The sequence below is a fragment of the Carassius gibelio genome, chromosome B4 (assembly GCF_023724105.1).
Source record: "Carassius gibelio isolate Cgi1373 ecotype wild population from Czech Republic chromosome B4, carGib1.2-hapl.c, whole genome shotgun sequence".
Lineage (NCBI taxonomy): Eukaryota > Metazoa > Chordata > Actinopteri > Cypriniformes > Cyprinidae > Carassius > Carassius gibelio.
This window is the reverse complement of record NC_068399.1, coordinates 13,583,982-13,611,598: the sequence shown is the minus strand read 5'-3', so window position 1 is coordinate 13,611,598 and position 27,617 is coordinate 13,583,982. Positions and strand designations below refer to the sequence as shown.

Sequence of the window (27,617 nt, the reverse complement as noted above, 5' to 3'; positions counted from 1 at the left end):
TTATTTCACAAAGCGGTGAAAAAAAAATACACTACTAAAAGTAATGGCAGACAAAAATAATCAACCCCTAATAATTGGATTGGATGTAAAAGAGGAGATTGGGGAAAGAAAGTTTTTTGTTCTGAAAAGGATCTCAGGTCTTCTTAGGTTTGGAATAACATGTGGTTGAGTAAATGATGACAGAATTTTCATTTTTAAGTTAGGTTTCCCATTAATATACAATGTGATGGATACAGCTCACAGGAAACTCTTTTCCCCTCTTTCCATTCTCCCCTTCTTTTCCTCTCTATTTCACATAAATTCTTGGCAAAACAAACCACTCCATTCTATGGCATGTACTGAACATCACTTTCAAACAAGTGAGAGAAATTGTTAGTTTGGACCAAAACAGAACTTTGGGCCTTTCGACAGTCAAAATCTCCCACTCGTTTAAACTGTCATTTCCTCACTTTAATGCTCTAAAATATCTCTCTCCATCCATTAGTCATCATTTTTTCAGGCACCTCACAGCAGCACACAACCCCCTACTGAAACATACCATACAACTAGTCACCATTTAAAGAAGACTGGCATAACTTATCTTTAGACTCTTCTATGGGGAAAAAAGGGTCTGCGGATTAAGAGTTTTTCAAACTTGTCGCTCACATCTTGAAAATAAATAAACAGGAAAGCTCATTAGAGGTATCTGCTAATGCTAGCATCCCTATTTCTATTGCTGAAGCTTATTATAAGGTATTTAACTTAATATTTAATTTGGTGTGAAAGTTGTCATGCACCATTTTGTACTACAAACATCAATCGAATGAAATTACGTCGCTTGTTAAGGAAAGAGATGTAAGTCTACAGTTTGTTTCATTACCTGACTTAAAATTTTGTAAAATGCATTGATATTAAATGCACTGACGTCTGGCTAATACAAATAAGCCCATTATCATTTTCAAGTTATGGCAATAACCGATAATTGACCAATATACAAATTCTATACTATTTGTGACTCTGGACCACAAAACCAGTCTTAAGTCACACAGATATATTCGTAGCAATAGCCAAAAATGCATTGTATGGATCAAAATTATATATTTTTCTTTTAGACCAAAAATCATTGAATATTAAAGGGTTAGTTCACCCAATTTTCAGAATTATGTCATTAATAACTTACCCTCATGTTGTTCCTAACCCGTCAGACCTCAGTTCATCTTCAGAACACAGTTTAAAATATTTTAGATTTAGTCAAAGAGCTCTCAGTCCCTCCATTGAAGCTGTGTGTACTGTATACTGTCCATGTCCAGAAAGGTAAGAAAAACATCTTCAAAGTAGTCCATGTGACATCAGAGGGTCAGTTAGAATTTGTTGAAGCATCGAAAATACATTTTGGTCCAAAAATAAAAAAAATGATGACTTTATTCAGCATTGTCTTCTCTTCTGTGTCTGTTGTGAGAGAGTTCAAAACACTGCAGTGTAGTGATATCCGGTTTGCGAACGAATCATTCGATGTAACCGGATCTTTTTGAACCAGTTCACCAAATCGAACTGAAATGTTTTAAACGGTTCGCGTCTCCAATAGGCATTAATCCACAAATGACTTAAACTGTTAACTTTTTTAATGTGTCTGACACTCCCTCTGAGTTAAAACAAACCAATATCCCGGAGTAATTCATTGACTCAAACAGTACACTGACTGAACTGCTGTGAAGAGAGAACTGAAGATGAGCCAGATAATGACTAGTTTTTGATAATGGGAGTTTTTGAGAGTGCCTGAACTCTGGCTAGACTGAATGAAAATGTTCTTTGCTCTCTGTAAAATGAAAGCGTTGTAATTAGCAACTTTCAATACTGTTATTAAATCCACATTAAATACAAAGTTAGTCATGTTAAAAATATTTATGGCATGACACCCATATCTGGTACCTAAGTAAAAAGTCTGGTTCTTATGTGTAGTTAATAGATTACACTATTAGACTACTTTACCCATCACAATTTTATTGATCAAATAACAAACTATAAAGGTGCAAAACATATTTACTTACACGTATTTGCGAAACGAGATATTTCCTGATATAGTTAGCACATCTGGAATTGTTTTGAATAAAAAGGAAAAATAAATAAATAAAACATAAAACTATATATGAAATACAGTGATATTGTGACTGCTATGTCACATGACACCACTGTTGGGGACTACCAAAACCAAAATATAAACCTTTCACTTTCATTAATCTGAATTTTACAAAAATGTACCCATATAATGTCCAGGGTCACATTTGTCTAAATAAATAAATAAATAATTCATAATAATTTATTTGCATTTATGTAGCACTTTCCTCATTTAATTATTATGAAGTTGAATTTTTTTTGTTTTGTTATTGTAATAATATTTCAAAATCAGATTTTACTACATTTTTAAATCAAATTAAATTAAATCCAAATTTAATCAAATAAATCCAAGCTTGGTAAGCATAAACTACTATTTATGTTAGTTGTAAAATGTAAATTAATTAAGCCTATTATAAAAGTAGAGCAAGAGCAAAGACTACAGCTTTCAACAACATCTGCCATCTTGAAACATCATTTAGTCATTAAGATTTCTCTAAACATTTATTTAGAGCAAAGAGACATCATTGTGTGCCAACAGAAGAAGTAAACAAAGGAGACTGAAGCTAACGAGTGAATTAAGGCCAGAACGTCATAACTAGAGCATGTCTTACACAGTCTGTGCAAAGGCATTTGAGCTTCTGTGAGCCTGGCAGCTTCATGCAGTGAGAACATGGCCGCCGTTTGACTTCTCTGAATATGTAAATACTGAATCTGGCAGGGCAATGGGTTTGAGAGTTCCTCTACTGAACAAACCCAGCCGTTTCATTGGCACATTCCTCTTTCTGTGGGTTTGAGTGCCAGAGAAGGTTAAAGAGGTTGGCAAACTGAGGCCATAACACAACTTTCTACACAAAAACACACCCACACATGTACCACTGAGACACATATACACATTAAAAGCATATACCGCAGCTGGCATAAATTACGGATTTCACAGCTTTGACAAGTTACGTGACTGTACACATTTTAGGTGCAGCCATAAGCAGATTTGGTAGTCAGATAAAAAATGCATTGACAGGGAAATGCATGCGCTAATTTTCACAAAGTCAAATGTTAAAAAGATAGCAAAACCATATTCACCAAGTGACAGCCTTTGCTGAAAACAGCTGCGACATTATTGTAACATGTAACAGTTCTTTGTGCATTGATATGCTCATTGCCATTAGAAAACAGACAATAGCTCTTTGTTTCTAGTGATTTTGTGTCTAATTTTGGCATCTAATGATTTTCCCTGAGAAGGAACAGGCTGCTAATATTGCTACAAAATAATTATCTGCATGGCTGAGACAGCCCTGAATTAAACCATGTGTGTTTGACAAAGAGAAATGAGAGGGAGGGAGGTGTGTGTTTGTGTGTGTGACAAAATAAGCATTTAAAATAAGCATTTATGGAGTGTGTTTGTGTACATGTATTTTTGAGTATGAAATAATTATTTTAATGTCAGATTTTTCTTCTTGAGTGGATAGATAAAGTAGAAATCGAAAACCTGGCATCTAGATATTTTGGGCTCAAAAATATGGTTCGGTTTTAAGTTTATCAATAATTGCAAATTTTGTCACCAAAGTATCAATAAAACTAACACTAGCCAATTGCTTTAAAAAACTAATCAAAGACAAATATGGAAAATAATATTCTATTAATAATACACCTCTTCCAAAAAATCATGCAAGATGGCGAACGTGTTGAAAAAAAAAGTTAACTATAAATGTACTTAATTTAACACAAAAAAATAGTTAATCCTAATAAAATAAAATAAAACGTGTATATATTACATATTTGTGTGTGTGTTGTAACAATGAGTCAGAGGCGTTCGGATCCATGTGCAGAATTTTATTAAGAGAATGGTCATACAGGCAGAAATCAGGAATGGCGTCAGGTGTGTTAGGGATATCCAGAATCATTAATGGTAACAAGCGGAGATCGTGGCAGGCAGCAGAGAATCAGAGTCAGTAACACAATCCAAGATCAGAAACGGGAAAAACAAACACAAGGGAAACCGCTCGTAAATGCTAGACAAGCTAAACTAGACTTCACAGTGAGTGAGAGTGAGTGTGCTGCTTTTATGTGTGTGTAAATGAGGTGCAGGTGTGGCAAGGAAATTGGCTGATGAATGAGGTGCAGGTGTGGCAGGGTGATTGTGATGCAGTGACTCATGGGGAATGTAGTTCGGGTGTGGTGCAACAGATGAGAGGTGCTAGAGTCCAAGTGACATCTGGTGGTGGTTGGGTGGAATGGTGCTGAGTGGAGTGCCCTCTACTGAAGTTCATGGGCACTCCACCTAATGATCGTGACATGTGCAGTGTACACTACCATTTAAATGATTAATTAATAAATAAAATAAAAAAGAGATTATTTAAAATATTATTCATGCATGTTTGTACTTTTGCATTTTCTGTAAATCAGTTCTGAAAAAGTATGGTTTCCACAAAATTTCTATACAGCACCGCTGTTTTTAATGTTGCTAATAATAAGAATTGTTTCTCAATCAGCAAATAAGGACAACAGAATGACTTCTAATGGATCATGTGACACTGAAGACTGGAGTAATGGCTGTTGAAGGTTCAGCCTTTTCTACATTAAAATAGAAAGCAGTTCTTTTAAACTATAATAATGAAAAAGGCACACACTGAATTATACACACAGTGCCAAGTAGAGATAACATTATCTAACACATTTAAACCCTACACATGAAGACGCACTGTGAGCTGCCTATGCTAGAAGCCAGCACTTTCCAAAACAGAGAGACCGGCCAAAAACGGCTCCAGACACTTTCTCAGTTGGCCAACTTTTGCTATGTGTCTACTGGTGGTGCTTCACACACAACTGAATCATTTACACCATTAGCTTAATGGCAGTTTTAACCTGCACCATGACTACTAGAGTCCCAGAAACACAGGGAGCGTATGTGAGGTGTCAGAAGGTCGTATTTACTTTCATCATGTACACAGGTCCAATAAGATATCAGGTAATATTCCACTGATTTAACCAATACCATTGCAACAGATACACAAATAATTCCACAAACTGCTGGCCGGCTCAAACTGAGTGAATAATAAATGTTGCCATCCTCGGTATAATGATCGCCATACAACAAAAGCTTTCATTCACTTAAATGCAAAATAGGAGCCATGAAATAAAGCAAAGTCCATGCATTTTAATGGAGTGCTATATCGATATAGTTGTTGTTGAACAAATGTGGTTTTGCTGTGCTTGTGGGTACGTTTGACTGAATGGTCATTAATCAACTGTGGACGCCTTGAAAAAAAGAGGACAAAAGCATATTCCTCACAAGCAAATAGCATTGCTCTAGAGAGATAGATGGTGGCATGAGTGTTTTGAGTAGGTCTTTATATTATAGAGTGGTATTTTCCCAATGTAAGTGGATGTATTTGTTTCATCGGCTTGTCTATCTATCTAGTGCACCACATTTCAAGAACAGTGCTGTGCCAGGTGAGCTAAGCAAGTTTACTATATTAGAAAAGCCATGAATATGGAGCTGGTTTAAGTATCAATATGCATTAGTTAACAAAACATGCAATATAACAGTGTTTTCAGGTCCTAACACAGCAATGTGCAAGGAACTGTGTGAAATCAAAGCTAAATTAATAGATAAACAGCCTCTAATTTGTGTGAAAAGTTGTGTGTTTTACTGCAACTAGTGTTCAATTCAACTGGTGGTTGCAGTGAAATCTATGTATACAGCAGATATGCTTCTGGAGTTTTGCAAAAATGTAATTAAAGGCCTGTAAGCCTGGGTTGGTCATTAGGTTCATTTAACGGAATATAGCTTAATTATTTAAAACAGTTTATGGTCTCTGGTGAGGCTGAATGAGGAAGGACCTCAAACTGAAAAATACATTAAATAAGAACTTTCTAATTCAAATTGTTTCCATATTCTTTGTTGCATATTATAACACTACAGCACCTTCACACATATCAGAGTCTGAACTATGCACAGTGAGCAAGAAAAGGCAACAATGACAAAGAAAAACGTCCTGAGATGGTTGGAACTGGAAGGAAGAAAGGGGAGCACATCCAGAAGAGAGAGTGTTTGATCCACTGCACATTGCAATTATGGATTACAGTGTGTCCAACTACAAGGCAATTCCAGCTGGGTGAATGTAAAATTAAATTGTGCTACAAATAAAACTGCCCAGCTGTGCCAAATATAACACTGTGCCAAAACAAATACATTGTGCCAAGAGAAAATCCCACTAACGCATTCAATCACTAAAATGGCGTCACAACCAAAATGAAATGGAAAAAAAAAGAATGAACTGTTTCAAAAGGTTTCAAAAGTTACCAAAAACATAATATTCAACTGGCAAACCATAATCCCATATAATTTTCACCCATTACATTATCTTTCCTTTTATTTTTTTAAACATCAGAAATGAATCATTTCATAGAAATTTCATTTTTACATTGACTGCATTCTTCAATTTGTCAATTTGTTTAATTTATTTTATTTTAATGAGGAAGAATTATCTATTTTTATGGTCCCGTTGTGTTCGATTTTCTACAATTTGCTAATCTTTTTATCTTTTTATTAAATTGCAGAATATCAGTCACACAGAGCACAGTAGGCAGACAGTAATTTCTTCATTCTCTCAGCCCAAATGAGCTGATGAAATTAACAAAAGGTGTTGGGGATTGGAATCGCTCTGATCAAAATGAAAAATAACACAGAAAGCAGCTTAGGAGCTTGGCAAAGATAACAGGTAACACATAACACGCTGTTTGTTTATGCTTAAAGCGAATGGTTTCCCCTATTTCTTCTCATTGTTTTTGATTTTGCAATGCAGTTTTATCTTGAGGGGTACAAAAGGAGAGAGTTATTCAATCCCTGAACAGAGTCTGAAGGATACGTCCTTTAAGTAAAGTCATTGGTGGCCTTGGTGGTCTCTCTCTATTGACATAAATTAGCATTAGCACCAGAGGGCTGTCATTCAGCTTAGCAGGTAATTGTTGTCATCTATTCTGATAGAACAAAGAGAAGGTCTCAGGTCTCTGCGGTTATTACTCAGGCCCCAGACCTCAGCTTTGTCTATTTTAAGACCTGAGCTCTCCAAAATCTGGGACTAGCTGCTACATCTGAGAATCTCAGTAGTTTTTAAGTAGATTGTGTGATTTTGTTGTCGTAATACTCTTCCGAATGGGTTTTGGAACCCATTTGTCTTACTCTTGACACTTGTGTTCCTGTGGCTCAGTAGTAGAGCATTGCATTAGCAGTGCAAAAGGTTGTGGGTTTGATTCCCAGGGAACACAGGTACAAGTTAAGATGTATAACCTGAATGCACTGTGAGTCGCTTTGGATAAAAGCATTTGTTAAATGCATAAATGTAAATATCTTGACATAACAGATCTTAGAATATATATTGAAATCAAAAGCCACCTTTTATAATTTAATGCTGTACTAATGAGCTACAATAGTTTAATCTTTATGGATTTTCTGCAATTATTAATGCAATATATATATATATATATATATATATATATATATATATATATATATATATATATATATATATATATATATATATATATATATTAATCTCAACTCATGCATCTTTTAACAATTATTGCTTCATTATAAAATGTTTTTTATTAATACAGGATGCTAAAACTTTATGTGTCTACATGTATATGAGGTATTCCTGAGAGCGATAGTTCACCTAATATTCTGTCATTAATTATTCAACTTCATGTCATTACAAACCCGTAAGACCTTCGTTCATCTTCAGAACACAAGTTAAGATAAAAATAAAAAATAAGATAAGAAAAATAAGAACAAAAATAACATAATTTATAAAAAAAATTCTTCTCCACCAATTATGTCTTCCGCCATTTTGGAGAGTATCCAAGAACGTATATTCGACGTAATCAGCATTGTTTACATTCGGGGGAAAAGCACGCTGGAACATAATCTGTGTCTTCAGAGTTATTTACGCTTAGGGTAAAGCATGCAAATGCGTTGTGATAGTCTCTAAATTGGCGAAAGACAGTAATTTGGGGGCGAATCATTTTTTAATAAAGTCTTTTTATTTCTTTGTGCACAAAAAGTATTCCCGTAGCTTCGAAAAAAAAAAAAAAAAAAAAAAACTAATAAATTTTGTCTTTTTAAATATGGTAATAGATATCGTATTGTGGACTTCATATTGCAATAATATCGTATTGTGGAGATTTTGATAATTACATCTGTAATATATATATATATATATATATATATATATATATATATATATATATATATATATATATAGTGACAATGAGCAATGGATTTCATCAAAATTTCACTAATATGACAGCACTTTTACTAAGGTCTGAAGCCCCTGTTTTTATGTAATGGACATATACAGACACGAAAAAAGGGAAAGCTATTTAATTGACCTCTTGTTGACTTTGAAACTGAGATGGTCTGTGGACATGCACACTTATAAACGCTTTCAGTCAGCTCACAAAGACCCTGGCCTAGTTTCTCAGTGCAGAAAGCAGACCTGAGGGGGTTACTTCAGTCCAGTCTGAAAGAAAAAAAAGATAAGAAAGTAGGAATAGGAAAGAGGTAAACTGTGCTATACATCTTTGAGCTTAGATTATTTCGGACTACAAATCAAGGCTTGAACAAGGTGTAGAAACATAGAAGGGTAATGTTGACATCCCCTTTTACTTAACCGTCTTCTCATATTTGTGGACTGATGCTGCAAGGACTGCAACGCTACAAAATCTCTCACACCTGCATGCTTTCACGAACCGCAGACACACAGGTCCATGCAGTTCGACACTACTAAGAGCAGAGAGCATCCATGCTGTAGTGAAGCTAAAATTAGCAGCCAATCTCCCGAGCCTCTTTTTCACAGTGGCACACATTGAAGAGTCAATGATTACAGCCTGTCTAGAGTCTGAAGATGCTGACGTTGAACTCCTCGAGCGGTACATTAAAAGTAAGCTGGAAAAAGAACAGCATTTCATGACTAAGGAAGCAAGTGCAGTACAGTACTGAGCATGCAAGACAGGTGCAGTGGTTTTTGAAAAAGCACTAGAATTAATGTTATATTGTTAGTGTTTGTTCGGGGCATGTGGTGCTGTTTCCAGCTTAGACAGTATAGAAGGCTGTTGCACAAGGCAGCCAGTAACATTACACTGTCTAAATTCTAAAGCAGTTTTGTACGAATCCTTCAGATACAGAGCAGTGATGCATTCAATTTACTCAATGACTTGAGTTTAGGTAGGACCTGAGAATATAGCTGTTTAATAGCGGAGCAAACAAAAACACATAAAATGTGTAATTGCATGTTAATGTTTAGTATAGGATAGGCTAACAGGCTAATACGCATTCCAAAAAGTTATGACAGCTAAAAATGCCTTTCTTCTCATTTAGGTCTTGTCCACACTAATACATTTTCATTTTAAATTGCACTTTTTCTCTTCGTTTTGGCCTTCCGTCCACACTGATATGGCATTTTTGAAAAACTGAGCTTTTTGAAAATGCTCTCCAAAATGGATACATTTGAAAACGCAATTTTCGAGTTGTACAGTATGGACTGTGAAAACAGAGGCTTTTGAAAACTATGACGCATGTTTAGTCATGTGACGCATATTATATTGATATATAGCTATGATTATACCGGTATTATGCCTGTTATGTGGTATTCACTTTCACACTATTGCTACAGATGTGTTACTCTGTACACTCTTCATATCACAGTCCTGCAAAGATGACAGAAATTTTACTCGCGATTGCTGTTTGCAGATATACAATCGTGAGTGAATGGTACCTGAACGCGTCAATGAATGGTGAGATGTTTTCCTAAATAAAATGATCCTGCCAAAAGAATAGCATGAAATGTATAATGAATATTCCAGGCTATACAGGCTTTACACATGAAGTAAAACAAAAAGAATGTTTTCTTACGTGGATGAGAACTTTTATTTTGGAAAATGCTTAAAAATTCTAGTGTGGCCAGAGAGTGTTTTAAAACAGAAACTAGGGTTATGGCTATATTTCCGCTTTATGTAAGTGTCAACTACTGCCAAAAAGTAAACATAAATGTTTTGTGTTGAACATTTGTGTTGGTAAGAACTGGCCTTGTGACTTGCACTTTTAGTTGGAACACCTCCTCAAGTCAGATTTTCAAATCAGAAACCCAGATTTCAGAATCCAAAATGGCTTTTTAGCACATTAACAGTAAGCGAAAAAGTGGTAATATTTTGTTTATTAACACTTCTGGTTGTTTGTGTCTCAATGAATGCACGATACCATCCAGCCTCTATCTGTGGATATGAAAATTTGGTATTATGTGTATAAAATACTGCTTTTTATGTGTTTTAATCAACTGGCATTGCTAACAACAGACACATCCATTTTGGTTTTCCAACTCATGTACTGGAACGTGATCAACTCGGTGTGACGAGTTCCGACATTTGACATTCCAAGGTAAATGGAATGCAGCATTTGTTGACAGTGTATTTTGTTGCTGCCCATGTGGATCTTTCATTTCTGTGCTGTTTACTAATGGGCTGTTCACTTTGACAGCAATGTGCTACAATGAAGTGATCTGAATGAATGACAAAGACCATAAGATAAAGTTAATTTAACACAAACGCATTTTGTTTAAAAGTGATTTGTAAGTGCCCATTGTTGCCAAAAACATCTTTAACATTTCGCATTGCGCACTTATGAAGTTTCTGCAAGATGAACCCTTTGATGGTATCAACCAATTATATGTTTTAACATTGTAATACAAAGTTTAATTTCTCCTTCTGTTTATAAACAACAAACCAATACCTCCTCATACCGGATAAGACTCCCAGAGTGTTTTGATTTAAATGTTGGAGTCTATAATGGTTACGCTGCAGTGCATTTACTGACAGCAACTTGGGGAAATTTCTCAGTGTACTTCAAAACCTCAAACTCTCGGCTTGCTTTGCATTCCATCCTTTCATCTCCTGTAGGACGCTAAGCACTGGGACCAGCAATGCGGGAAAGATTATATTGTTTTTTCGAAATTACAGCGGCCTTCAATTTGCAGAGTGTGTGTGCACATGCATCCACACACATTTAGACAAAGGGCTCCATCTCAATAAAGTGAGATCCAATTAAACCTTCTGACCTACATAAGTCGATGGCTGAACTTCTCTACCAGCCAACAGCATAGAATATAAATTTCAGACCTCGATTAAAGGAGCATGAAAGAGTGAGAGGCTTAAAAAGAGGAAGCAAGTGAGAAAAAGAGACATTAAAAGACTCAGAATTTAAAAAACAAGCTCCACCAGAATAAACTGCTTGCTTGTGTTTTGTCTACTTAGCTCTAATTGATCATTTTCAGCCATGTAATTTGAGTATATATTGCACTTTTATTATTTATTGTTTACTGAAAGCAATTTTTATTTCTTACTAAATCCCTCAAATGTAGCAAATGTTGTAAAGTCAATGTAAATTGCCACCTATTGTGTTTTTGCAATGTTTAAGCATTTTGAGTAAAACAATGGGAGCTATGAACCAAAACTGATTCAGACTTAAAGTGAATTGATAAAACTATGCAGATATAGCTAAGTGGAACAAACTGAAAAGGAACGTTGTTTTAGAAGAAGTTGATTGAACTCTACAAAGGACAAATCATTTTCTTTAGAATACTGTTCACTAATGAACCACAAACATAAAACCAATGACATTTACATTAACAAAGTAAATTGGGTACTGTACACCTATACTGCAAACAGTTATATTCACATACAGTACAGGGTTCACAAAGAGCAGCATATCTACAATGTATAGAGGAACGGGGCAGAGAGGTAAAAGAAGGAGAGTGATCCCCTTTCCCACATTAGAATAACTGTGCATTCCTTTCATGTGAGAACAATGACGGCCCATCTTTCACGGTAATGTATGCAGAGAAGTGCTCCTCACATGGGCCCAAAGGCCTAAATACCAGTCCACCCATTGTCCCACTGTAGACCACAGACCCATCCTGAAGCCCTCATCCAACACTCCATACCCTACACCATTCATTCAAAGTTCGTTTACATAGATTTTGATTAATTAGACAACCACAAATCATTTAAAGTGCAGAATCTCTTAGCCATTCATGGCTGCCATTCATTCAACCAAATATCACTATTGAAAGCAAACGTGTGATACAGTAAGGCTATTACACCAAAATAATTTACATATATAGATAATACTGGATATTCTAAAATGGTTTTACCTGTTTTACATGAAACATAACACTCAAAGCTACACTGAAGCTTTCTTAATCAGTGCTCTTTCGGTGAAAGAGACCTATTCTAGGTACAAATCTTGACATCCATTCAAGCCCTGACCTCCAATCAGACTTGTTTTGTGCTTTTTTTGAGTTAATCAACTTATTTAATCACGTGAGCTCTCAACAAGCAGATACGGCTCTGGTAAACAAAGCCTCCTCAGTTCCATGCCAAGCCAACAACAGGACTCACGTACTTCAGATAATACAGTAGGCATTAATTAAAACAGACAGATGCAGGGAGGAAGTTAAGACGTGTGGGAAAGAGGAGGAGGAGAGAAGAAGCTGACAGTGAGTCAAAGGGAAGATAGGTTTTATTTGTGAGTGGACACGATGTGGCACATGAAGGCCCTTATCTGAGTCTTTCTGAGATTCCGCAGAGGAAGAACTGTACTCCTTTAACTTCTAATTACTGAACACTTTCTTCAAAATCACCCTAAACACACACACATGATGTTTCCATAAATAACATAACATAACAAAACATATATTTGAAGCCAAGAAATCAACCTTTATATATATATATATATATATATATATAAAATAGTCCAATAACAGAACACCCTGGAAGTAAACTATATTGATTTAGATGGAGTTCTTAATTACATTCTCAGTTATGGTACATTTATGTATGGAGCCCCTGAAGGTACATGATGATGGGGAAAATATGAGATTGGACGAAAAATGATATTTCAATGCTATTGCAATTTCTCAAAAAACTTCTGCATTCCCTGGAGAGAGTTTGCGTTCACTCGCAAGACTCTTGTGATGGAAATACTGTAATATAAGGTGAGCAGAAAAACGATATTTCTTTTGCGAGCAACTGAAAAGTTTCTCTGGGAAAAGTAAATAGTTTTGCGAAGGCACATAAAAAGTTTTGAAGGCAAATGCAAGGTATCTTGGGGAACGCAATACTTATGTGAGAGCGCTCGAAAAGTTGTGCAAACAAATGCAAAGTTTTTCAGAGGAACACAAAACGTTTTTGAGAGCACGTGAAAAGTTTTATTAGTGAATGCAAAGTTTCTTTTATGTTTGCGAGAGAAAGCAAAACTTCTGTAAGTGAACACCAAAGCACTGAAAAATTATCCATTCATATATTAGCCATTTTTTCCCCATCATCACATGCCCTAGTTGACTCTAAATTTAGCTATCAAAGTTGTCTCATATGTTTCTCCTATAATTTGTAAGGCGGGACAAATCAATAAAAATGCAACATTGCTAATTCATTTGGTCTTGAAAAACTATTTTTATTGCTTCAAATCAAATGTTCTAATGTTATTGGCTTGGTTGGTTCATAATTAAGAACTCTCTGTTGAAGAATTTTTAACCTTATGAGTTTAGAATCACATGACTGTGCTGATGATGTCAGAGGTCAAGCTTTAGATGTTGCTGTTCTTCATTGGCAGGCGTTGCTGACCACAAACAGCTTGATGCCAGAATGGTGGAAGTACTGCGAGAAAGCTGAAAGTAGAGCAGTCCTAAGTTATTTTTCTTAACAAAAGAAGTCTACATTCCACTGAAGATAAATCTTAATAACCCACATGGTAACAAGAGGTGGGCAGATTTTGATAAACGACATCTTCACTGTGAAAGGGTGTGATTCATAGAAATGACGACAGAAAACCATCTGCCTGAAGCTCAATTTGAGCAGATACAAATGAAAGAAAGAACAAACAGCTCTTTTCTACATCAACCTTTTTTTTTGTGCAGGGTTAAATAATTAACAATTTGAACATCAAATCCTAATCTGAGAGCAAGTGGGCAAACATTTTTAATTCCAATAACACTAACAATTAAGCTTGTCACATCTACCGAGTTATTAATCATAAACGTGTACACGCTGAACGAATTTAAACTAGAGGTCACATTTTGTTTTCGCCTCATACCTTGAGGTGTAAGAGCAGAATTTAATCAGTACCTATTGTGCTCATTCAACATTATGAATAGAAACTGTTCATTACATTATGTATAAATATTCAAAGAACTAGTCAGGTTCAATGGAATACATCTTAATTGTGTATAAAAGTTTGAGTGCATAAAAGAAGTCCATCTTCCTTTGTCCATGGCCTTCTGCAATTACAGTTGAAATGAATAAGAGACAGACTCCCTGAATCACACACACATATTTTGTATTGATTGTGGTCGATCTTTTTCCAGTGAATCATCAAAGCACTTTCTTGAGCTGTTTTTATTTATATCTCCTGATATCTGTCTTTTGGAAGCAAATACAAGCACACTAAATACACAGATACTCTATAACACAATTTTAACATGTTTAAAGGGGTCATATGATGGGATTTCAGGTTTTCCTTTCTCTTTGGAGTGTTAAAAGCTCTTGGTGCATAAAGAAGATCTGGAAAGTTGCAAAGACTTAAGTCTCAAATCCAGAGAGATATTCTTTATAAAAGTTAAGAGTCAACCACACCCTCCTAAAACAGTCGTTTTGACACGCCCCCACATGTTTAGGTCACGGTGTTGGAAGATTTGCATAACACTGGCCAAATGTTCATGCAAGGAAAGAGGGAGTAACTTTTATTCTCTCTGTTGCCGCTGCTCCCACGTCGTGGAGACGCTGTGTGTCGTTGTGAAAGCGAAACTACTTTGTTTGACCTTCCAAAAGAGGACACAACTAGAAATCAGTGGATAAGTTGTATTTCAACAATGTTCCAGAACAGTTCAAACTAAATATTCAGATGTGTCAAGTGCATTTTATGGAGGATAAGGACCGTTTCCTTTTTCCATACCTGTATAATGCATTCTCTTCAACACTGCATATTTTTACACAAAATAGGTCATTTTCAGCACACACTGAATGAAGTATGCTACAATTCTAAACAAAGCCTTCATCTTCACATGCAAGAAAAATCATATTTCCCATGACACTTCTGGCACACAGTTTTGCTAAACCATTAGCTTCAGTCAGATGCCAAACTGTTATGCACTAAAAGCACCCTTGTGGGAGGAGGTGCCACACTTTCATTGAGAGTTTCAGAAATTAATTAGTTTTGATCGCACAAGCTTTAGGAATAACAAATTAAAGCGGAGGACTTCAGATCCTTGAATGACATCCTCATGAGGAAATATGAATCATCAACCACAAATACAACCGCACAACCGCTTTCCTCAACGAACATGCTCCTCACAGGAAGCTTCACCCAAAATTATCCTCTCTCTCTCTCTACAACACTGCTTATCACTGATATCCAGCAACACGAGACACAATAGATATGGTGCTTGACTCAGACATGTCTCTCACAGAACTGGGATCAGATCTCTTGGCCGAGAAACAGCTTTTTCCGTGTCTGTCAAAAAAGTTCCACTCAAAGTAAACTGTCCCAACACAAGTAAGGCATATGTCTTTCTCTGCAGGTGATTTAATTTCAAAATCGACCTAAATGTACCTGCTAATCGGATAAATTCAGACCGATGAATCATTCATCCTTGAGCAAGGGTATGTGAACAAGGAGACAGCCATGGAGGAGTGACAAATTGACATGGCTGTAAGGAAGCAATGGAGCTTCTCACACACACGCACACACAATTCAACAGCAGCAGTAGGACACATTGTTCTATCTATCTATCTATCTATCTATCTATCTATCTATCTATTAGGGGTGCTCCGATCACGATCGGCCGATCGTTATGCGCATCTCGTCACTTAAGCCGGTTCTCTAATCAGCGGTTAATTCCATCAGGTGCGTGATTTCACACAGAGCAGCTGTTACTACACAGAGCCGTTGTTAACTGAGAAGATGCGCCAATAAACGCTGAAAATGAAGTGGATTTGCGCATCTTCTCTATTAACAATGGCTCTGTTTAGTGACAGCTGCTCTATGTGAAATCACGCACCTGATGGAATTAACCGCTGATTAAATAACCGGCTTTACTGACGAGATGCGCATAACGATCGGCCGATCGTGATCGGAGCACCCCTACTATCTATCTATCTATCTATCTATCTATCTATCTATCTATCTATCTATCTATCTATCTATCTATCTATCTATCTATCTATCTATCTATCTATCTATCTATCTATCTATCTATCTATCTATCTAATCTATCTATCCCCAGTGCTGCTATAATATCTTACAATTCACTCTATATGATGGCAAAGAGAATCTCAAGTCAAGTGTTTTCAGATCAAGTGTCAGTCTTAACCTCTGGCAGAAAATCTGCTTGATTTGTTGGCCCACTCAGACACGCTCTTACTGGATTACCCTTTATTCACTCAAGATTCAGTCTCACACAAATACTACGGCAGCCACAAACAAATTATAGGCAAATCCAATAAGCCACAGGGAAACCACCTGAAGCCCTCATACAATACAAAATAGACTTAAACAGCATATTTAGTTAAGACACATACTATTGAGTGATCCTGGTTGAGAGAAGTGCTCCATGACAGGAGAAACTATAGAGGACTAAAAAAAGGATTTTTAAAACTCATTCATTAAAATACACCATAAAAAAAACATGGTCACACTTTATTTTAAGGTCCAGTTCGCGTCATTAACGAACCATTAACTATGACATTTTCCCTCAATAAGCTCCTAATTTGCTGCTTATTATTAGTTAGTAAGATAGCTGTTAAAATTAAATATTGCAGGATTAGGGATGTAGAATATGATCATGCAGAATATGTGCTTTATAATATTAATAATCAGTAACTATTTTAATAGGCATGCTGATAAGCAACTAGTCAATAGTGAGAATTAATCCCTATGCTAAAGTTTTGCCTGCTGTGTCCTTGTTTAGTGTTTTTTTATGGTTTAGAAACAATGGCAATTGTAAATAAAAGCTATTTATTCATAATTTAATTATTAAATTGATCAGTGACACCTATGTTATTATTATTTTTTCACTAAAATATTAAAATATTAAAGAAGTAAAACTTCTTTACTTTCTTGTACTTGAATAGAAAAAATATCCCAGAAATCCTAATGAAGTGGAAAAACGTGACATGCTTTGTTGGTTATAAGGCCTAAGTGTAGATGACTGGACAAATAATTTAAATTTCTGGTAACTTTTTAATAAGCTTTCACCAGTTGCATACAAAAATGAAGTGAGAAAATGGTAAATATATCATACTGCTCAATGGCACTGGCAACATTTATTCTACATTAAAAGGGGCAATGCAATAGCCATCCTTCGGGCAAATGATGAAGTGAGCTCTTTAAGCTCTGAAATGTCATATACAAACGAAATGGAACAGAACAAGAGTGCGTAAGAGAAAAAGTGAAAATATAAGGCTCACTGCATGCTCCTATAGTAAAAAATCCACAGCTGGCTCCCTTGAGTGAACGTTCCACTTGAACAAAAAGAGAAAGACTAAGATGGAGAGGAAGTGTTAAAGAGTAATGACTCTCCATTTTCACAATCTCCGACCCCTCTCATGGGCGTTGCACCATGCAGACCGACAATAACTAAAGTGCTGAGGGTGAAAGACAGATTCAGATCACCAGATGTCCAGTATTTCCTGACTGCTGTAGGATTTCTGGGTGACTGCACGCACATCGTTACTACATGAGTTCCAGTATGCCATGCATTTACCTGGGGGACACTATTAGAATAAACATATGACAAGACAAGCATTCATGGGCATGCTGCTATAGAGCTTGAGACTGTAAATGAGATGCATCAATACATTTTCACTCGTCTAGACAGGGTGGAACCCATTCCTGCCTTTCCTGAGGCTAGAGCCTGCTCAATTCCCACAGATATATCATACACTGCAGTTGGTCCTGCACTTTCATAAACAAACACTGCAGTGAATCCACTGCAAATAAACATAAACTAGATGCGTTCGCACAAACTCACCGACACAATGGTAGGATGTTGCTATGCAGTTACAAAGATGTTCTAAATCTTTTTAGGTGTTTTATAGGGAGCTCTGGGTAATTTCTAGCTGTTCTCATTCTCAACATTATGGCATAAAAAGACATAATTATGACATAAAAAACAATTATGACAAAATGTGATTATAAGATAAAACAGTTATTTATATATTATAAAAAGTCATAATTATACAGTTGAAATTATTAGATAAAAGGTTAGAATTAGGAAATTTTTATTATGATTGGTATGTCAATTTTCTAAATTATGTACATAAGTCATAATTATGATATAAAAAAAAATCATAATTATGACAAAGTTGAAATTATGAGATATTGGCATATTTATGACACAAAAAGTGATAATTATGAATTAGTTTAAATGATTATATAAAAAGTCAAGTTTCTAACTCGATTTGGACTTTTTATCTAATTATCATTGGTATTCAATTTAAAAAAATAATGCTTTGTTCAATTATAATTCGACATACTTAAAATTATGATTTTTTTTTTCTTTTTATGTCATGATTGTGACTTTATCTCAGTTTTGACTTTTTATCTCATGATTGGAATCTTAATTTTGAAATTATGATAAACATTTTTGACAAATATAATTATGACTTTCATCTCATAATTATTTTTATCTCATTATGACTTTTTCATAATTTTGAAAATCATGCTTTGGTAAATCATAATTCTGCCATAAAAATCCTATTTACGATTAAGTATCTCATTGCTTTGATATTTTCTGCCATAATTATGACCTTTTTATGTTATGATTAAATCTAATTTTATTTTTACAAGCATTTCTTACTTCAGAAAAAGGTGATGGTTGTAAATAGGTTTAGGTAATTAGAGACAAAAAAAAAAGCCTTGGTGGAACCTCTGATAAGAAACATATTACAATAATTAGTTCAATACATTTATGAGGTATATAATTTCCTCATGAGTGAAGGGCTAACCTGCACCCTGGTAAATAATATTTTTGTCTATACCTAAGTATATTGATATTGCAGTATGTGCAGTATATTAAAATCACTTATATTATAATATGTAATGTAGAATAACTGTAATTTAATTATTTTAATGCAACATTTAATAATAGGGCAGCTTTTGCTGGGACAGGATTCAAGAATTACTCAAAGCTTCAAAGTTATCATGAGTGTGTTAAAGCAACTTTCTTTTGAGTAAGTCCGAAAATACTGGCCTGTAAATTCCAAGACGTGTTTCAATTCATAATTGTCAAAACATTTATTAAATTAAATTAAATTCAGCTAATGAAAGATAAAAGCAAGGCTGAATTCAACATGGCAGAAATAATACTAGTATTCTACTTTCAATTAAGCTCAAGTTTGTGTTTTTATGTATGGACAATTGAATCAATGAGATTCACCCAGTTGTGCTCCCATTTGTGCAAGTCTGGAGAAACATGACCATTAATGAAGAGGGAGGGACTATCGTCAATTAGCTGAAATCAGTAGAGTACAAAAAGACCAATTGGGCAGTATCTCAATAGTAAGACAAACTGTTGAATGATGGCTGTAAGGTGGTGTTTGGTTCAAGTCCTGGCATTGTGTGCTTTCTGCCATGCTGGTCCACAGTGGCGTAGTTCACCCCAGAAATCTCAAGTTCAGATGCTTCAGCAAGCTGACAAGCGACTTCAGAGTAATCAGCAGTATTCCCACAGGTTTCCACTTCAGAAGCCAGTGGCACAAGCAGAGCCTCTTGATAAATGTGCTGTAACTGATTCTGAGCAGATCCAATGTGGACAACCTGGCATCAGTGCTACTGAGTGTGAAGCTATCAAATGCTGCTCTAATGGACAGCAGTGTTACTATGGGAAGGCAGGTAAGCATGTTAAGTTAGTGTTATCCTATTTTATTCTTAGAAAAAAAGGTGTTTCACGATCCTGTAGAACTAGTTTTTGTCTAAGTGATTCAATAAAGAACCTGTTAAACAAAAGCTTTGAGAAAAGATTCTTTAAAATAAAAGAGGGTAAGCTGGTTCTTTATGGAACCAAAAATGATTCTATGGCATTGCTGTGAACTTGAGCATCTTATTTAGAAGCGCGTTGTTTAAATCGATTTCTCAACCCTAACCAGCTCTTGTGCCTTTTTGTTCCAGTGACTGTCCAGTGTATAAGAGATGGTCAGTTTGTGGTAGTGGTAGCTAAAGATACTACACTGCCACGACTGAGTCTGGATTCAGTCCATCTACTGGGAAGTGACCCACCATGTGCTCCTGTGGGATCCACAGCTTCCTTTGCTATATACCAGTTTCCTGTGTCTGCCTGTGGCACGAGAATGATGGTGAGTGGTCTGCTTTTATTCTACATGGCTTGCCATCTACTGGATTTCAACAGTGTAGCTGTTTGCAGGAGGACAATGGTTATGTCGTGTATGAGAACCAGATGACCTCCTCGTATGAAGTGGGGGTTGGACCACTTGGATCCATCACAAGGGACAGCCATTTTGAGTGAGTGATCAATGGCTTTTTGTAAATGTTAAACTGTGACACATGGTCCAAGCTCACTGCTTGTGGTCCAGGCTTCTCTTTCAGTGTAGGTACTACGGTAGTTCTGTGGAAGCTCTAGTTGTGGAAGTCAACACCGTTCCTCCACCTCCACCAGTAGCTGCCCCTGGACCCCTCAGGATGGAGCTTAGACTGGCCAATGGCCAATGTGTCACTAAAGGGTGTGCAGAAGGTTAGTGCTTGTTCCATGTGTTCCTAAAGTCTTAAGACTCCAGGTTGCAGGAGTTTCTGGTTAAACCAATGGTGTTCCTCAGGGGATGAGGCCTACACATCCTACTACAGTGACGCTGACTATCCTGTCACAAAAGTCCTGCGAGAGCCAGTGTATGTTGAGGTGCGCATTTTGGAGAGGACTGACCCCAACATTGCCCTGATGTTGGGACACTGCTGGGCAACTTCAACCCCGAGTCCACTCAGTCTGCCCCAGTGGGACCTTCTGGTTGATGGGTGAGTGTAATGGCAATCTTTATCCAGTTAGTCCAGGAGTCCTCTTCTGATGGGTGTTCCCTTTCAGATGCCCCTACCGGGATGATCGTTACTTGACCACGTTGGTGCCGGTGACCGGATCATCTGGTCTTCAGTTCCCAACACACTACAAGCGCTTTATTGTGAAGATGTTCACATTTGTAGATCAAACCTCAATGGCTCCTCTCCAGGAAACTGTATGCCCCCTCACTAAAGCATTTAACTCTATTCCTCAAGGATTCTGATTTTATCCTATTTCTTTCGTCAGATCTTTATACACTGTAGTGCAGCGGTATGTCAGCTTTCTTCTGGCTCCTGTCAGCAAAGCTGCAACCGGAAACGTGAGTTCTTCTATTCCCTTGAGTAGAGGAACTGAATTTAAGTGGCTTTAATACTAACACTTCTCTTACAGGCAGAGACACCCATGACAAGACCATCTCTAGTGAGCAGACCGTGGTATCTAGCAGAGAAGTTACTCTGGTCCTGTAAATCTAGTGGTTTCAATAAACAGGGAAACCCTAAGATCATTTGTCTGGCATTTACTTCTTGGTGTCCATTACATGCTCATTCCCAGATTGCTACTGCCACACTAAACTGTCTGCATAAGGTTATGCATTGAGTCACTGCTTCTGCACAAGCATTAGAAGCTAATGACTTAACCTGGGATACCACACGAAGTATCAAATTATGGTTATGTGATTGGTTAACTTTGCCTTCAGTCAGGACAAAGCCATGGAGCAGGCTGCTTACTATGTCACAAGCAAAGGATTTGGTGTATGGATTTTTTTTATTTTAAAAACCACCTGCAAGACTTTAGCACCTAATGTCTTTAACAAGTGTAATTCAAATCATGTGGAAATGAATGCTGGCTGTACACTGTAAAATAACTGGTCTACAGAGTTCTAGTGACCTAAGTCTTGTAAAATATTGTACCTGACCGGCATCTTTTTAAACTGGTAAATGCGTCGCCCCTTTATATTTAGTTACTTAAATAGGATATAGCCTACAGGATAAAAGCTTTATGACCACGCACAAGGCTTGCCACTAGAACCAGTAAAGTGGTGATTATGAATGTCTAAATTAGCAAGGAGACATCTAATTGTTTAGTAATAAACTGGTGTTTTCTGTGTCGCTAAGATGAAGTTGACGATGCGGAGTCCCCATGAATGCCAGAGATTGAGATGGATTACATAATCCGAGAAGCCTATTTATTTTGGTTTGAATATTTTCCGTTTAAAAGTAGACATTTCAAGCTTTCTGTAATCTATTGCCTATATTCGTTTTTAAACCCACCGACTAAAAGATTAAGACAATGTCTGACCCAAAATATCACCCAAAGTTTTTACAGCTTTTTTTCTTAGCCATTTCAGAATCTGGAAAAATTACTGGGGCAACTTGTTACGGCGGTCAGTAGAACATGTAATGTACGGCATGATAAATACTTGTCACCTCTGCTGCTGAAACTTTGTCAGTGTGTGGTTTATTAAAAAGATTGCACTGATTTGCATGTTTTTTTTGATGAGCCACACTGGCCATGGCTGCTTAACCGGACCGAACAACTTGAGCACTGTTGACAGATTGGAAATGTCCAAGTATCGTACCAGAAGTTCAAAATGATCGTATTTATCTAGTCTAAACATTTTGACACGACCTGCAAATTGCCACAATAGATAGGTGTATGCTTGGACGGAAGCAGTGTGACGAAATACTATCCCATTATAGTCAGTGTCAGTCTGCTTTGCAGCGCATATTAACATTTAAATTATTTTTAACACTTGCTTTGTTGCATCCAGCGAAGAAGGAATTTAGCTGTTCATGGAACGCAACATAGTGCTCGTTGGATGCATCCGTGTATTTATTAGACAGGGTCGAATTAAAAAGTGGGACAGATTCTCAATTTGCGTGAGGCGGGACAAAGGGTAAAATTGCTGTACTTTACAACGTAAAGTGGGACAGGTGGTCACTCTATTCAGCCAATAAAGTGTAGGCCTGTGTATTTCAAAATTGTGTCTAGTACTATATAAATTACAAAGGTTTAATTGGCATCTTTATTTCAAACGACCCGACCGTGATCCGAATATCATAAAAAATATTTTTGGATTACTCATTTTGGATCAACCCGCGCATCACTGGTGTATGGTATACTGTCCATGTCCACGATGTAACCGGATACATATGTTTTCAAGGGAGGGACAGAAAGCTAAGACTAAATCTAAAATATGTTAAACTGTGTTCCGAAGATAAACGGAGGTCTCACGGGTTTGGAACGATATGAGGGTGAGTTATTAATGACATAATTTAAATTTTTTGGTGAATTAACCCTTTTTTTTTTTTTCGTTTTCTGGTTAAGGTTGCCATCCCCTATGCACAGAATACTAGAAAATGTGCACTTGCTACTTATGTGACATCACATCCTGGTTATACAGACCCCTTGTTGTGGTTTAAACAAGCATGTGGCCTACAGCTGGCCATAAAAGGTTTATGAAAGTGGCAGGTCAGGCAGTGGGTGGAGGGAGGAACATGAAACACAGAGTCCAGGGTCAAAGGAAACAGGAGGAAAAAAAGACCAGAAACATTGCACATTAACACATTTCAACTGACATGATTAGAATTACATATCCCATATTAAATTTACAATTATAACTGGATGATCATAAAGAGATTATCATTTATGTCAACCTCATATCATCCTACCTCAAGGGGATAAATGAAACATAAATACAATAATGTGCTGTGCAATAAGTATATTGTAACAAAAAAATTTAAAGCACAGCTTGCAGAATTTCAAAGTAATATTAAAACTGATTTTCCCAACCGGTCTCACTGATATCTCAAAACCCAGACATCAAAAAGTTGCCCAGGTCATCCCGGGAGGCTGTGTAAATGTGTGTGTTTGTGTTTCACAACCTGTTATTTCACAGATGAATGCTACAGACATCACATCTTAGGGTACTTACCTAGGCATCTGACCACACCGACCACAGTTGTGTGTCTGCCCTACTACTGGGTCCCATGAATATCAAGTAGGCCCCTGCTACAGCACTCGAAAAAGAAAAATATTACATGAAATGCTTCGACAAAAATGTGAACTTTTTTAACTACCAGTGTGGAAACACTGATACTATCTACACCACACACACACACACACATATAGTCCGACTGTGCCGTGCTCTTTAGATATTATCCAGATCACCCAATGAAAGACCCACATCTTTTGACCAATAAATAAGTGTCTGGATGTCAAAAGAGTGAAAGGCATGATTTAGACATAAAAGCACTGCATAACAGAGTGTTACTTCCCTATCCAAATGATACAGCACATCCTTGACCCTCTGTAAAGCTGAACAAGCATTGCTCTGCTGAGAGCAAGGGAGGGCAATTAAAATCTCTTCCTTGAAACTGAGTGATGTAACTGAAAGTGCTACATGTAAGCTATTGATCTCTTGATTTTGTTGGGCCTACAGAAAAATCCAAGGGTCATGGCAATGAAATAAGGTGGCAGTGTCAAATGTGACTTCTCTTTGAAAAGTAGTGCCTCTGACTTCAATCTCAATGTTCAGCGATAATTCTCACAGGCCAAATATACAAAACAAACTATTTGAAAGATTTCAAGAGCACTGCTCACTAATGGGTCTGTTTTGATTGGGTCATGGACAATAGGGGAAAGAAGCTAATACATCTGATAAAATACAAGCATATACTAATAATCATGCATTAGAGTTGGGTTGTTTCCACATCAGTTGAGTGAAAAATATTATTCATAATAATGAGAATTTTCTTATAATTATCTCTTAGCACTTTTTTTCATAAAACAAATTTAGCATATGATCATCTCATTGTATTGAAAAAATAATGAGAAACCTTATTATTTGTATTATTAGTTGTTGTTGTTGTCTTCACAAATTTGGAAATAATATGGGGAAAAAAATTATGAATTGGTAACAATGACTTGAAATCTCATAATGGGAGACTTTCTCAAAATAAATTAATAATAATAAGGGGCTGGGGAGTTAAAGAAAAAAGTTTATTATTATTATAAAACATTATCTTTATTATTATTATTAGAACATTTATTTTTATTATGAGATGTTAGCTCTTATGAGACATTTTTATTATTTGACATTAAATAAACATTATTATAAGAAAAATTATAAATATAATGAGATGCTAAGTCACAATTAGAAAGTCCTCAGAAAAAGGGAAGAAAAAAATAATTCTAATATCTAGAATACTCTAGTTGGAAAGCATGAGATTAGACTTTATTTTGTTTTAGAATATTTTTGTTGTTACTGTTAAAAACTAGTGTTTTTTTTTTACAGTAAGACGTAAAATCCTGTCAGCAAGGGGGCCCTTCATGTGATCATCATAGTTGGTGGTTTCTTGGGATCAAATCATTCTATACCCCCTTCTCTTGAAGATATTTACAGATGGCAGGTTTTATAAAAAGCAACATGTCAAAGCAAAGGAATGCCACGCTAACATCCTAAACCAGTAATCTTAAAGAAGCTAAACTGCTTACAAATAAGGGTCTGTAACTAAACAGAAAGCACAAGCCGCTCTGCTGAACTAAACTGGCATCACCCATGACAGTGTGATTGTGAGGTTCAGATACAGGCCTACTGGGAAAATAGTAATGTCATGTTGTATCTCAGAACCGTGGCACACCCGCAAAGACCTGATCACAGTCTGATAACACAAACTAAACTGAAGGATACCGGAAAGATAACCCTTCATTGTCAACAAAGAAGCTCAATTTAGGTAAATGTAGCAAAAAGTTTACAAACACTAAATAGTATATGGCATGCAGCGCAGTGACGTTGTAAACGTGACGATGACGTAACATCACCACCAGGACGCGCTCCTGTGGCACGCCCCCCCCTTTCCAGAAACACACCGACTCCGCTTCTATAGCAACAAACCAACAACTTTCACACGCGAGTCTGAGCAGTTTGTAAACTCGAACAACGCCACTTCTATCTTCTTATGTTACATTTGGATGCAATGTGATACATAACATATGCAAAAGTTCCCGCTCACGTGCAAATACGTACACAAACAGGAGTAACCCGACAGATGTTCACAATAGTAATTAGTAACCATAATTTCTGCCATAACTGCATAATATGTACGTTATTGTTACAATAAAAGTGTGATAACGTGTTTAAAAAAAAAAAACTAGCGCTTGTTTGCTTCCTATTTGTGTACATTTAACAACATTTAAATACATAAAGTCAAAATGTTTCTGGAAGCGTCATTAACTTTCATGTAAATGCTTTTTACAGTAGCAATAATAAGTGTAGTAGGCTAAGTAACGTAATGCCATTTTTTTTTAAACTTTAAATGAACTTACATTGACATGAATGTTTAACTAACCTTGTTTGACACACTTGAGGCGGACAGGGTCTTTGCAGTGTCTGACCACAGCCCACACATCCCGGATGGTCAGTCCGGCCACTGGAGTATCATTGACCTCCAGGAGTAACTCGTCCTGGTGCAGCTTGCCCCTGTCCGGTTTCACCGCTCCAATAACGGGGAACTGTCCGTTCTCCGCGCCTCCCTGCAGCTCGAACCCCAGCTCTCCACTCGGACCCCTGGATAACACGACCTCGTGGACTCTGTTAGTCCAGTGGTTTTTCTTCTTAAGGCTTTTGGACATGTTTGGAGTTATTAATGTGACTGGAGAGCCCCCATGAAAGCGAGTAATCCGTTCCGTCGGCTCAGTAAAGTTGCACGCTCAGTGTCTGTGGATGGTAAGAGTCTCCATATCAGCAGCAGCCTCTTAAAACTGCTACACTCACTGTAACAGTGATGCCCGATTCGCGCAGGAGCGGTTCTTTTGAACTAGTTCTTTATTTATGATTCTTCTGAACCAATCCGCAAGCGTTTGTGAATCACTCGGCTGTGAAGTGAACTATGGGCGTAAAATTACGACATTATGAAAGCGTAAATACCACAATAAAGCTGACACCAGTAAAGTAAACAAATGTGGTAAACCTTTATTTAAATAATCATTAAAGAAGAGTTTCATTAAACACGTTTTTCATAACAAAAATAAATAGGCTAAACAAAATGCTGACTAAAATTCGGTAAATATTTTAAAGATGGTTCACTGATACTTTCTACATTTTGAAAAGGCCACAACAGGACGTTTTCGAACTTACAGACAACAAATCATATGAATCAAATGAGTTGTAGTTTAACGAACCGTCCCCGCGAATCGATTCGCTTACAGGATTCGGACTTCCTAACGCTGCACTGTACAGTAAGCGAGTCCAAAGTGCTCGGGAAACTGAGCCGGATGTGATGTGAGAAGGAGGAGAGAAGAGACGCTTCCCGCTGGAGAAGAGAAGAGAAAAGAAGAGAAGGAAAAAAGAAAGTAACGGAACTTTCAGCCCGGGGCAATTTGTCCATAATAAACGACTGCTGTGCCGCC

General features: G+C 36.7%; 2 protein-coding genes across 16 annotated transcripts in view; one reads left to right on the top strand and one right to left on the bottom strand.

Moving 5' to 3' along the window:
- LOC127956348 (membrane-associated guanylate kinase, WW and PDZ domain-containing protein 2) overlaps positions 1-27,086 on the bottom strand; it is a 185,026-nt gene extending 157,940 nt beyond the window's left edge. For 7 of the 15 annotated variants that reach the window (XM_052554195.1, XM_052554196.1, XM_052554197.1 and 4 more), the window contains exon 1: positions 26,558-27,086. In XM_052554195.1, the coding sequence (XP_052410155.1) occupies positions 26,558-26,840 (283 nt within the window). In that variant the 5' untranslated portion in view covers positions 26,841-27,086. The remainder of the gene's footprint in view (positions 1-26,557) is intronic. The other 8 variants (XM_052554189.1, XM_052554190.1, XM_052554191.1 and 5 more) reach the window with 2 other exon arrangements.
- LOC127956350 (zona pellucida sperm-binding protein 4) lies at positions 19,692-21,706 on the top strand. The gene is made up of 8 exons (XM_052554205.1): positions 19,692-20,035; positions 20,312-20,496; positions 20,565-20,662; positions 20,734-20,891; positions 20,974-21,166; positions 21,234-21,381; positions 21,453-21,525; positions 21,597-21,706. The coding sequence occupies exons 1-8, from the start codon at positions 19,720-19,722 to the stop codon at positions 21,671-21,673; spliced, it is 1,248 nt and encodes a 415-aa protein (XP_052410165.1). The 5' UTR covers positions 19,692-19,719; the 3' UTR covers positions 21,674-21,706.
- Positions 27,087-27,617: the final 531 nt, after the last annotated feature.